This window comes from Tinamus guttatus, unplaced genomic scaffold (genome assembly GCF_059628265.1).
Source record: "Tinamus guttatus ecotype Peru unplaced genomic scaffold, ASM5962826v1 Tinamus_guttatus_pri_ptg000027l, whole genome shotgun sequence".
Lineage (NCBI taxonomy): Eukaryota > Metazoa > Chordata > Aves > Tinamiformes > Tinamidae > Tinamus > Tinamus guttatus.
The window spans coordinates 4,103,913-4,117,198 of record NW_028288561.1 but is presented as its reverse complement, the minus strand read 5'-3'; the positions used below and the strand labels follow the sequence as shown (position 1 = coordinate 4,117,198).

The following is a 13,286-nucleotide window of genomic DNA, read 5'->3' as shown; positions in this document are numbered from 1 at the left end:
TCTACGAAGCCACCTGCTGCTCCAGCCTCCCCCTTCTGCCTCCCTCACAGACTTCTGACGATTCGTTTCACTTTCGGTCCCGAGCTCCAGCTAGAGCCTGCGGATGGGCAGATCCGCACATTCCTAGACCTTCAGATCAGCTTTCGACCCCTCTCCCTCCACGCTGGGGTAAGGGATACGAAAGGGGCGGTGGTGAAGGCCGCCCGGAGGCGGGGCGGGCGGCGCGGGGCCGCGAGGCCGATCCAAGGGCGGCACCTGCGCAGGCGGCGCTCCGCGGAGTCGCGAGGGCAGCCGACCGCCCAGCGTGCCTCCCATCTCGCAGGCTTGGCGAGAGCCCAGACGCCGCTCCTCGCTCTGGCGAGCGCGGCCCCGCAAAGACCGAACGAGGCCGAGCCGGGCCGGGCCAGACCGCACCGAACCAGCCTCGCCCGCTCCCCACAACCGCCGCCCGGAGGAACCGCCCCCGGCAGGGTCCGCGCCCCGCCCACTGCGGGGCGGGTCTGCCGAGAAGCCCCGCCCACCCACGCAGGGGATTGGTTGGAGCTCGCGTCACTCATATCGGAGCCCGTCTTGACGGATTCCCATCGTGAGCGCCGCTGAGGCCCCGCCCCCTGGCGCCGCTCTGCCTGGTGATTAGTTACTTGGGCTGCTAGTTAGGGGGCTCCCGCAGGCTGATTGGCTGAGGTAGGGCAGGGGGTGTGTCCCGGGGCCAGTCGTTTTTGCTGCGCGTGAGGGGAGAGCGGCCCCTCAGGGGGTCGGGGCGCCGCGTTCCCCTCGACGGGGCCGCCGCCGCCATGGGGCTCCGCAGGAAGAGCAGGAGCCCGCCCGTGCTGAGCCACGAGTTCCTCATCCAGAACCACGCGGACGCCGTGTCCTGCCTGGCCGTGGGCCTCCTGCTGGGGCTCATGTTCGAGGTACGGGCGCGGACGGGCGGGACGCGGCTCCACCGGCCCTCACCCCGATTCGCTGCTCCCGGTTCTCCCGAGGCCCGGCGCCGTGCCCCGCGCGCACCCGCAGCTGCGGCTCCGTTCGCTCCCGCCTTGCCTCTCTGCTCGCTCGTCCCCGCGCTTTTCGCCCCGCTAAACTCTCCTTTACTTGGTTCCGTTCCCTTGAATAAAAAACGCTCCTCACTCCCCTGCCCCTTTGCATAACGCAGACTCGTGTGTCTCTTGGCCGTCTGTGAGAGTGTATACATACACGTGTATATTTATGTTTTTTTTCCCTGTTGCGAAGTCCACTTGGTTAGGAGCACTGCTGGAAAGACAGTTTCAACAGCCCTAATATTTAGAGCAGGCTCAAACCAAGTGGTAACCAAGAGCCACTTGCTGCCGTCAGCCCCGTAGGGCTGGGTAGCCTGAAGGAAAAATGCAGGATTTCCGTTTGGGGCTCATTTCCTGCTTCCCTTTGTATTTAAAAGTTACTATAAAGTTTATATGCAAGCTGCTTGCCTGTTTCTTGGTACCAAGTGTTCCCTTTCAGGCATCCTTTCCCTGCCTTTGGGACAAGAGTTGTGTGTTGTTGCTCTGTTAGGCTGGCGATGCATGAGAGGGAGGGCTTTGTGAATGGGTTAAAATATTTCAACTTTTTTTTTTTGTCAGGTGAATAAGACCATTTTAAAATAAAACTACTTTTAAATGCTGAGAGAAAATACTTCTCTATGAGTGTATTTTTAAAATTTTATCTTGACCGTATCTGAAACTATAAAGGATACTGTGCAGGAATAGAATAAAGAGCTGAGTTCAGCTGAAAGGAGTTGACTGTTGAGTGACAGTCAATTTCCTTCAAAGAGATAGACAAATCCAGTGTTGACACGTTATTGTTTCTGTGGTATACAAGTTAATGTGTGAAATACAGATGTTTGGTTTCAAAATAAATTACCCAGGAGTTTGGCAAGTAAGGTGATACAGGCTTTTAGTTTGCTTTGAAGGAGAAAAGAGCTTGGTTGTACCTCGGATAAAACAAATGGGGGATGCCTCTACATGTGTAGAACTATACGTCTCCTGTATATGTTGCTTTGTAGTGAGGTTGCCTTGTGTGTCTCTACTGTTAAAAGCAATATTTTTTTTTCTGTAGTTCAATTTCAAAATTCCATTTGTCGTAGCTCAGGCCTTGTATGAACACAAAAGTTGTGCTTCTGTAAGTCAACAACTACTAGGAGGGACTGTGCAGAGTCCCGGCATGTTTTTGTCCTGGTTATGAAGCTTTTTCTTTTTAATAGGAAGAGGAGTGAGTCAATGTTAGTTAAATTCAAACATAATTAGCAGAAAATCTCATTTCTACTCTGAATAAATCTCAAGGTTATTAAGTATATTTTGTGACATTTTTAATGACAAAATACTGGGTGTTTCATAAATGTTATAGAATTTACCCTGCACAGCTGTTATCCTTTTGGTCTTGACTTCCTCTTTGTATTAAAATGAAGTTATTTTTAGGCTTTAAGTTTGGGCACTGAATTACTACTTTAAAAAAAAACTTATTTATTAATGCTCTTCACAGCATTTTATGCTTACTGTGATTTCAACTGCAGCTGTCAGTGGCAGATTTCCAAATATATATATACGCATATGTATATATAAAAAATCTTATTAACTTACTTGCAAGTTTGAGATTTGTTCCTATACTTTAGGATTTATTTTAATTAAGTAATGATGAGTATTCTGTATACTTTAATAAAGTGCAGGCTTCAGAGTTATGGAGTTGTGACCAATACTTCTGTTGACTTACAGATTCCTCCTTCTGTTGTTTTTGTAATTTGAGTTGTTCCAGATTTTGTAACCAGGCTTCTCGCACAGCCTGTAGTCTCAAAAAACAGTACAGCGAGGACAGAGGTGTTGGCCACTTCCGTAGTGCTGAGGCTGTCAGAGAGCTCCCTTTTGGCATGGGCTGTGGCAGCAAGCGGGCACGTCCCCTGATGGAGAGGACCTTCCATGGTGCTGAGTACTCTGCTACAAAGGAGACTATTACTGGGGTCCCAACTCCTACCTGGCTGACAGCAGCATCTCTGTTTTGACAAGGTGCTGATAGCATCAATGTCTATGCAACTATTTAGATTTTCCCTGCCTTCAAGGCAGGGAACTTCAAGAAAGAAGTTGACAATGAATTCTTTGCACTCTCGCTCCGTTTTTTAAATTATTTTTCTTTGTTTTTAAGTTGCAAGTTCTCCTCCTCAAGCAGACACAAGAATCTGTGTAGCTAAGTAGTGCAGCAGATATGGAAACTCATCTTTGTTAAAGTGAATACTTTATCTTCCACCTTGTTTTGCTAGGTTAGTGTTATAACCTATGTAATTCACCTGCACAATTCACCATACAGCTGCTTGTGATGACAAATGTGGTACAGAGTCAAGAACCAAGGGGCAATAAAAGGAAAGGCCAGATCCCTCCTCTGATGACAGTGCTGGTTTGTACAGACTTAGTTTGCTTGTGAACTGCAGTGGCAGGCAGGCAATTTTGCATGCCAGAAACTTCTTTTTTTTTTTTTTTCTCTCTCTCTCTTAATGAGAATTCATTTTAAAAGTGCTCCTCAGTATTATGACTGCTCTGCAGTTTAGTTTCACAGGTGCACTCCCAAGCAATGTACTTGTACACCCAACAAAAAGGGTGTTGTTGTGCCACTTGCTTACTTTGTAGCTGGTTATGTTTGTGCTTTTTTTACGTGTTCCTCTATGTTCTGATATTACACCTTTAGACTAGACTGTGAAATATACGAGGAAAAATAACTCTTTTTCTTAGCTTATATTTCTTTTTAAGTTGCCCCTATGAAACAGTTTAAGGGAAAATGTAAAAGATGCAAGAAGTTATTCTTCATGTTGATTTTTTTTCAGTCAATGCCTCTTTTTCATCTCTGTTTTATGCCCTAGATAATGGAGTGCTTGCAATCAAAAATGTATTTACCATTGGCAGCAGAGAATATAGTTCCATGTTGCATTTTCTTTAGCAATGAAAATGGTTAGTTTTTCCCCTTTCCTCACTTATTTCCACATCATAGCTTATCGATTTTTCTGTTAGATGAGTACAGTGGTTTTTGAAGTCCTGCAAACCAAATCAATGAAATGTTTTCAATTAAGCTTAAATATATGTTTATTCCTTATTACTTAATTATAGACCCTATAAGCCATATTGTAAGCCAGATCATAAGCAGGTTCATTGCCATAGCTAAGGGTTAAATAGACTGAAGCGTGGGAATGGGAAGAATTTCAGCCATCTTTGTCTCCTGATAAAACTTTTTAACTAGTTTTGCCACTGGAGAAAAAATAATATGGTAGTATGCCATGAGCTACTTGGAGTATGCTGTAGTTTTTAGGAAAAGTTTGCTTTTTCTTGTTATATTTATTATACAAGAAAATTTATGGATGTGTCCTTTGGTTTTACTGTCTTGCTTTGAATGCACTGTTTGTACACACTCTTAGCCAATATATCATTGTTTTAAGTACCTTGCAAGGTTAAGTGGAGCTTTCCCCCTATGTTAGTGTAAAGGATCTTTTAACTTCTGAAATAAATGAAAGACATTTGCACTTTTTTAAGATGTTATTTAGTATATCAGAGAGTAATTTGAGCCTTAGCTAAGGGAACATAAATCAAGTTCTGACCCTACACAACAAATATTAAAGGATTTGCAACATGGTGAGAGCCTCTGCGGTTTTGAGAGATGAATAGCAGTGTTGGGAACCCTTTGATTTAAATCATGTGTGGGAGAACATTTGTTGATGGCATAATTGTCTACTTTGGGGTGTCTATGGTCTAGCTAGTTTGAAATATCTGATATCTTGTCTCTTTTTAAATTTCAGGTCACAGCCAAGTACGTCATCATATTTATCACCGTGCAGTACAATGTCACCTATGCCGTTGGTAAGATTAAGTCAAACCTATTCTGTTTCTGTGTAATTCAAGAACCCAACTATTAAATTACTTTTAAATAATAAAAACTTTTATAATGGAGTAGCATTCTCATGTTTGTCTTTCTGCTTTTAGATTTATTAATATTTTATTTAGCAAAACATTCTAGTGTTTTCTTTGTTGCTTGTAACTACTACTCAGTTATTTTTCCCATAGTTAACATTGCATTAAAATATGATTTTGTAGCAAGAAACTTGTCAGCTTTTGACATAAACTGTGCGAAGTTACCGAATAGTAAAATATTTTTGTTAACTTCTAAATACCTTTTGCTTATTTCTGTTTTTCTTTAATATATGTGTGTGTGTATATATATATATATATATATATTTCAGTAATACCACATTATAATTCTTGAAGAACTGGTATAGCTGTTTAGAAACATGATTTTAGATAGCAATATGAGGGAGATGAGTATGGATTTCTTCCCCTAAATATTTTCATTTCTTCCATCTTTTGTAGCTGCAGTAATAAATACATGGCTGGTAAGCAGCTAGTGGGATTTCTCTATTTATATGTGTGTTTTCATAATAATATTAATAATCATACACTATTTCTAAAATATGACATAACTAAAGTTACAGAAATAAAAACTTAATCGATGTTTTAACCTCTATTAAAATAACACATGACTAATTCATTTTAGCCTCTATGCACTTGTATAAATTTGTATTTATAATAATGTTTTTCCCCAGTCTTTTCATCCTTTCATCACAATTTAGAACAAACCTTATCTTAAAAAGAAACTCATAAATTTATTTCACCATAGACAATTTTATGTGTACTCCAAGAAATTAATCTTCTCAGTATTTTGGAAAAATAGGTGCCATGATGCACCTATTCCAGACAGGCAGCTAAGTTTCAGATATATTAGGATATGGCGTGGTTGAAAGAAATGGATAGACAATACATCTCAATGTACTGCTCTCAACCACTCAGCCATTCCCTCCAGATTTAGAAGTCTGTCATTTTATTGAAGGAACAGAGGATCCACTTTATTTAATCAAGTGCAGAAATCATTTTGCCACTACCAGAAAATTTAAAACTAATATCCTGTGTTAATTCAGCCTAGCTTCCAAAAGCACAGGTCATCAGTGCCGCTTCTCAATTGCACAAAATATCTATTCCTAAGAAAGTAAAATATATGCAGACTTTTTTCTTTTTCAGATGGCCAGAGTGAACACGTTCATTTTTATGACTACGGTCCCAAAGACATTGCCACTATTTTCTTCTACATGCTCATAGCTATTATTCTGCATGCTGTAATACAAGAATACATATTAGATGTAAGTTTATTTCTGAGCATAATTTACTTTTATAAACATACTGCTTTTAGCTATCGTTGCTTAGCATTTGTGTGTGTGTGTGTAAAATGGATAAGCCATGGTATTAGAAATAGCTTAACATTTAGCAAGCCCTCTTCTGATTGATTCTTTTGGTCTTTGACAGAAGTATAAATAGACTTTGATATTTGCATAATTATATATCCTAAAATTTTCTCGAATGTTTTTCAGTGGTACTTTTTTACCATAGGCAGATGGGGGAAAAAAACAGGTGTATGTGTTACCTCATATCCCTAAAGCACTTAACATGGTAATCAACTGACAAATGGTCTTTGATATCCTAGATGTAAATTATTATTTATCTTTTTTTTTTTTTTTTTTTTTTTTAAGAGAGTATTTGGTTTTCTTAAGCGTTTTTTTTGGAAATGTTCTGACTGTTTTATACTCTTTTGTGCATAACTACATGTGCAATCACTTGCTTGCAGTTTGCAACATACAAAATAAATACTACCTGTTTTTGCTAGCACTACTTTAAAATAAAAACAAAGCAGCATCAGAATTTTAGATGGTGAGTTTTATCAGTATTTCTCTTTTTTTTTCTCTTCTGGTTTTTTTTATTCATTTTTGTTTTTTTTTTTTATTTGCATGAGGATTTTGGCCAATAAGCCTTTGAGCTTAGACTGAATCTTTCTTTCACTCGTAAGTTCCATTATTCTACGGTAACGGATACTGAACGTTCTTGTCTGAGCTCAAAATGCCTATGAAGGAGGCTTGCTGCTTTAGGTTTTTAATGTATTCTTGGAGGATTGAAAATTAAAATCACTGCAGTGGGATGGATTTTTTTTTTTGTCAGTTAAGCCTCAATAACTTAATCATGTGCTGTTTTACAGCAACTCAGTTGCATAGTAAAAGTTAAAGTCATCATGAACGCAAGTTAGTTTTGCATGGCTTTGGAAAGACTTCACAAATAGGTCATCTGAGTCACAGGAATTCAGATGTGTTTAAGTGTGTGAAGAGATTTGAAGAATTTAGCAATATGACTCTGATTCTGGAAAAAATACAAGAATACAAGTGTCTGGCTTTATTATGTAAGTGTTTTACGTGTTTACTTTGGCAGCAAGTTTTATTGAACCTATTTTTCATATACAGATCTGTCTATTCTGTAGATCAAGCTGGAGATATATGTTTTCATTGAGGAATGTGAGATTAGTGAAGTAAAAGTACAAAATTGAGTGCTAACTGCTAAGTAGCTTTTTTTTTTTTTTGGAAATTAAATGTGTTGTTTTGCTTTTTGTTCTAGAAAATTAATAGACGTCTGCATTTGTCGAAAACAAAGCACAGCAAATTCAATGAATCAGGACAACTAGCACTTTTCTACTTGTTGTCATTTACATGGGGAGCAAGTATCTTGACTGCAGTAAGTAAGTCACCCTAATTGCTTTTTTATTTAGAGAATAGGCTTAAAATATTAAGAAGGTCCTTAAATCACTGACATTTTTCTTTAGGAAGAACTCACAATGAAACCAACCTCACTGTGGAAAAACTATCCCCATACTCGTATGCTGTAAGTGTTTTTAAAACTGATACTTCTAGTGATTCAGTTTTAAACTGCGCAGATATGAGACTAATAAAAAGATATTGACATTGGTACACTGTAGGAATGACAGCTAGGTGAAAATAGGTTTCTTTTTTTTCTTTCTTTTTTCTTTTCTCCCCTCCTGTTTAAAACTGGGCATTACTCTCTCCAAAGATAATTTGCAGTGCTTAAACAACACTCCAGCAGATATTTGCATGTCTTTAGTTTTACCACAGCAGCTGACTTAGCATGAAAGTGTTTACAAGGGGGTATGTGCAGAAGGACAGCTGAGGTGTTTCACAATAAAGAAGCGTATGTGTGGGGGAGGATGAATGATCAAATTAGAGAAGATTTATAACTTGATTGTTACTAGGATGCTGTATGAAATTGTTTTGTTTGCCCCTTCTACCACCAACTCTTCGTTTTTTTTTAAGTGAGTGTGGTACGTGGAAGAGGAGGATGTGGTTTTTAAAGAATGGAGTTCCATCATTCAAGGAGTATCCTGATTTTGTTTTAATGCTATTTCAAAAAGTGATTCCAAACACGTAATTGAGAAGTGTATGGAATTCAACATACTGTCACTATAGAGCTAATTTTATGTTTGCAGCTCCTATGATTTTGGAATATTGTTATATAATTAGTCAGAATTACTTATTTTAAGATAGTGAATTCAAAACTTGTATCTCATGTTGAAAGCCTGAAAAGTCTTTTTGCTTGTTTGTTTGTTTTTGTTTTCTTCATCTGAATTGTCGTTTAGTTTTCAGGTAAAATTCTTCTATATTTGCCAGATAGCCTATTGGCTTCATGCGCTGCCGGAGCTCTACTTTCAGAAGATCCGAAAGGTACGGAATGAAGTCCTCGCTACAGTTAATGAAACATTATCCAATTATTCATATTAATATTTTTGTTTATAATAACTAGATAAATATTCCTGTTTATACATTCATCTGAATTCATATTCTCAGATATTCATTTTATTAATATGTTTTAATTTGCTTTTATATTTTAATTCCTTGTATTTGCTTGTATACTTAGTCTGTGTCAGACTGTGTGCATTGTCTGTACATGTAAAATGGGATATACTTCCAAAGATTTATGCAGTAGTGAGAAAAATAATCAATATTAATGAATTACATGTTTTTGCTTTGCATAACACAGTTGAACTATAACAGTACATTATAATTTTTCTAATTCTAGGAAGATGTTCCAAGGCAGCTGTGTTATATTTGCCTTTACATTGCTCATATCTCTGGTGCCTATATTTTAAAGTAAGTGCTTGCACAATCATTTTGAATGGGTAAGTTTATTAACTTCACCATTCTATTATGTAATTATATATATAAAACTTTTTTTCTGTTTTATAGTTTGCAGCATTTGGGACTAATTCTCATGGTACCTCACTATTTAGTGGAACTCATTTTTCATGCCTCACGCCTTTTCTACTTCAGTGATGAAAACAAACAAAAAGGGTAAATCTTGCATGTATTAATATTTAGAACTTTGGGTACTGTTTGCATATAAATATATTTGTAATTGTAGTGTATAAATGTATTGGCAAGTATATACAAATGTTCAGGTAGCAAACCTCGTGCTTTCTGTGCCTGTTATTACTTGCTTGGAATTCCAGCAAGTTATTGTCACTATAGAAAGTCAATGACCAAATACACAACTTCATAGATATCAGTGAGGTTCTGTTTAGACTTTTGTTAAAGTCCCATCTAAATTTGTGTCAGCTACTTCAGCTTCTGCAAGTTGTCCATTTGTGTAAGTGTTCATAAATGTATATAGGGACACTTGTTTTTTAAACAAGCCAACCAAGAATAAAATGAACATTCCCCATAAGGAATTCAACTATTCTGAAAAGAAGGGGTATCAAACATAATATATCCTTAAGGAAAGGAAGGAGTCGCACTGAGATAGGTAACTGTAAGGCATGTTAAGAATGGTTGGGTTTGTTTCACTATCTGAGTGAAAGGCTTTTGGAGGTTCTGATATGAATAAACCAGCATTGTCCTCTTTGGGTGTTCTTGTGTCTTTTTTGTTCTTCCTCTGCTGTGTGACTACCTACCTAGAAGGGATTCTCATGCACATTTTTCTTTCATGTAATCCTTTAGAAATAGGCACCTCCTTTGAGGCAATTCAATGGTGCTGCTCCTTCTAATCTTTCACAAGATGCTTTTATGTTACATACTTCACATACTCTATATTGAATGTAAACTCTGTATTGAACACTTTGAGGAAGGATGGAATGCTTTGGAAAAGACCAAGAGGTCAGTTTTCCTGCAACCACTGGTCTATTCCTTTCCCTATTATTGAGAGGTTTACTGAAAAGCTCTTGTGCTCTTAATTTTATTGACAATAAATGGTCTGAAAGGAGAAAGCACATTAATTTCATTATTTTGTTTTCAGGTTTACCATTTGGGCTTTACTTTTTGTGATGGCACGTCTTTTGACCTTAACTTTATCTGTCCTCACATTTGGATTTGGTCTGGCAAGAGTAGAGAATCCAGATTTTGCCATAGCAGATGTCAGCTTCAATGTACTCACTGTGAGGTATAACAAGGCTAGTAGACATTCATGCTTTTGTATAATGTGCTTTTCAAATTGTCTTTTAATAAAACAATGCAAGGTGATAACATGCTCTGAAGACATTCCTTCTCTTTGTGCATCAGAGGTGACATTTTCCTCTGAGTTTTTAATGAGAAGGGCAATTTTATTCTATCTTTTTCATAAAATTAGAGCAGATGATATTGGAAGTATAAGATGAAAATATTTTCTTTTTACTGAATTGATTATTATCCAAAAATCTGGGATGATAATCTCAGGGAAATTCTTTACTTAGGGGCATAATATCATTTAAACATTAATATCATCATTTTAAAATATTTTTTGATGGGGACTATCCTAAAATGTTTCTCTTTGCAGTATAAGCTCATTACTTTAACATTCACTCTTTAAAAAAAAAATCTGTGGTCAAATAGGAGGGAAGAGTTTTGAATCTGTGTGATTTCTTATTTTTATTGATTTGTCAGAGAAGGCATCTAAGATCATAACTCATGTATAAACATGATTGCTTCTATATTTGTATATAGATTGCTTGTATTTGTATATAATTCCCATTTGTTTCTCATATGATAACATATCCCATCTTGGATAAAGCCTTCTGATACACCTATTTTCCTTTGGCTTGAAGATTTTAATTGTTTGGAAAAACAGAAAACATGTACTGGCTTGCAGTATGTTTATGAATAACTAAAACTTTTATCTAATTGTCTCTAAATTCTCAAACCTTTTTTTTTTTTTTTTTTTTCCTCAGGATTAGCTGCCTGACTGCTATTTGTCTAACACAAGCCTGGATGATGTGGAAATTTATAAACTTTCAGCTGAAGAAATGGAGAGAGAATGTTCAAAACCAGATTCTTAAGAAAAAAATAACTAACATAAGGAGCAAACCAACAAAAAAGGAACCAAACAGAGGTCAGTGGCATAAGGTTCTTAAGCTATTTCTAGTCTAAGTGTTTTTATACAAAATATATCATCTCATATCTAACTTCTTTTTTATAAATGGCATCTATGTTTTGATATGTAGAAAATATAGATAACACTACACCTTCTTCAAAAGTTGGAAAATGTTATTCTCTTACTCCATATTGCTAGCAAGACAGCACACTGTGTTTAATGTTAGTGCTGAAGAATCCTGAGATATCTTCAGGACTAGTGCTATTCGCTGAACTCTGCATGAATCTAAATGCAAGGAATGTTTCTAAGGAAATAAATTGATATGTATACAACATTGTTCTTCAAATAAGCATTTGTCTGTCAAGATTTTTTTTTGAAGTCAGTATTTTTTTCTGCAAACATCAGGTTGATGCTTTGCTGCAGTCAAGGGAAAAAAAAAAAGGACTGGCTGGGATGTGCCGTTGTTTAAATCGCTCTGTGCATCTACATCCTGAAATTGGATGCCCTTTTGGTGACCTCATCTGAAAGACTTAGACTAACATCAGAAAGATACCAGAAAAAAAAGATGACAGTAAGGGGACAATTTAAAAATCACCTAGCTTGAAAAAAAAGTAGCTGACAGGAGATACAATTGAGTTCAAAAACCTTAAGGGATTTGAGCAGGCAAATACCAAGTGACTGTTTCCTATTTCTCATAGCGTAAGGCTAGAGCATTTTCAATGAAATTATCAAGTAGTATGTTTAAAACTAAAGGAGAATATAAAATGCAGATCATAGAGCTAATTTCCTCAGAAGTTCGCAAAGGTATTATTGAAGACATTCGATAAGGTATTAATAAAGATATTAATTCCAAAGGGTTCAGCCTGTCAGTAGGCATTATTAAAGCAGTGGTCTAAGAGTGATTTCCTGAGGCCTAAATTGCAAAACTTTCATTTTTCTGGAACTTGAGGGGAATTATGTTGGTTGAACTACTCTATTTGCGCTGTTAATACTGTTCCTGAAACCTCTGCTGTTATGTACTTTTGGAGGCAGGGCACTAAAGTAACTTTTGTCTAACCTCCATTATTATCAACTTTGTATGAAGTTCTTAATTTTACCTGCCTACAAGTTACTTAAGCAGATGCTTAAGTATTTTTGAGGTTCTAGTCTAATTTCAGTGTACGTATTTATTTTTTCAAGATGAAGTCAAGTTGTGTTTCTTCCTGAAATTTAATTGTCCCTGTTTAAAATTACAGCTAACTTTGTTAATGGAGCAGCAAAGTTTGAAGATGGAGCATCACTACGAATAAGAAAATTGAAACCAGTATAAGCTAATTTGCCAGAAGACTGTGACTTTAAAACTTGATCCTGCAAAAGTATTATTTGGATATCTTATTATATTAATGGACACTATCAGGTTATATTTAAAACATTTCTCTCATTTAATAACTAGCATTTGTGATACCAGATCATCTTTAAGCTAGGTTAGCTTAGCAGCCTTCTTAGAATTCCCTATTTTTTGACAACAGGAACAGAAAAAACAGTTTGAATTACTGGCTCTGTGATCAGAGTGTGATCAGAAATGATTTGATTTCTGTAATGTTCGCATTAGAGACACCTCAGGATTCTATCTAAATCTAAGCAATCTGTTCATTTGTTTTTACAAAACCTAATTTCTGCACTAGAAAGATCTTCCTATTTCATTTATGTTGATTATTTTCCCCCTCGTACAAGACTTCTTTCGTTCATCTTGCCTGGAGTAAGAGGTATGTCTGAAATCTCCCTAGTATGACAAAAAAGCAAAAAATGTTTTATGCCTTATTCTTTTTTCCAGAAGATTACAGATTTAGAGCAAGATACCAAGAGCTATTTTGACAAGACATCACTCATCTTTTAGTATAAAGGTAACTGCAATATTTAGTAAAGATGCAGCCTTTACACTTTGCCAGATTTGCTAGATTGCCTCTTGGATTCAGTGATTGATGATGGGTTCAGTCTTGAGGATGGGGATGTAGGAGAAAGTCAATTAATGCCTGTAGTTTAATATTGGCCCTGTACTGAAGGGGGCTTAGAGGAGGTGGTGGGAGAACTTCCTTA

At 37.2% G+C, this 13,286-nt stretch overlaps 1 protein-coding gene across 1 annotated transcript; it reads left to right on the top strand.

Moving 5' to 3' along the window:
• Window positions 1–765: 765 nt before the first annotated feature.
• Window positions 766–12,565, top strand: LOC104571379 (translocating chain-associated membrane protein 1-like 1). Its single transcript, XM_010218471.2, has 11 exons — window positions 766–914; window positions 4,787–4,847; window positions 6,060–6,178; window positions 7,476–7,592; window positions 7,681–7,739; window positions 8,509–8,593; window positions 8,949–9,019; window positions 9,116–9,220; window positions 10,161–10,304; window positions 11,068–11,228; window positions 12,446–12,565. The coding sequence occupies exons 1-11, from the start codon at window positions 795–797 to the stop codon at window positions 12,517–12,519; spliced, it is 1,116 nt and encodes a 371-aa protein (XP_010216773.2). The 5' UTR covers window positions 766–794; the 3' UTR covers window positions 12,520–12,565.
• The last annotated feature ends 721 nt before the right edge of the window (window positions 12,566–13,286 follow it).

Coding starts and splice junctions, on each gene's coding strand:
- LOC104571379 (XM_010218471.2), top strand. CDS start 795: ATGGGGCTCCGCAGGAAGAGCAGGAGCCCGCCCGTGCTGAGCCACGAG. Junction 4,848..6,059: donor CAATGTCACCTATGCCGTTG/GTAAGATTAAGT, acceptor TTTCTTTTTCAG/ATGGCCAGAGTGAACACGTT. Junction 8,594..8,948: donor ACTTTCAGAAGATCCGAAAG/GTACGGAATGAA, acceptor TTCTAATTCTAG/GAAGATGTTCCAAGGCAGCT.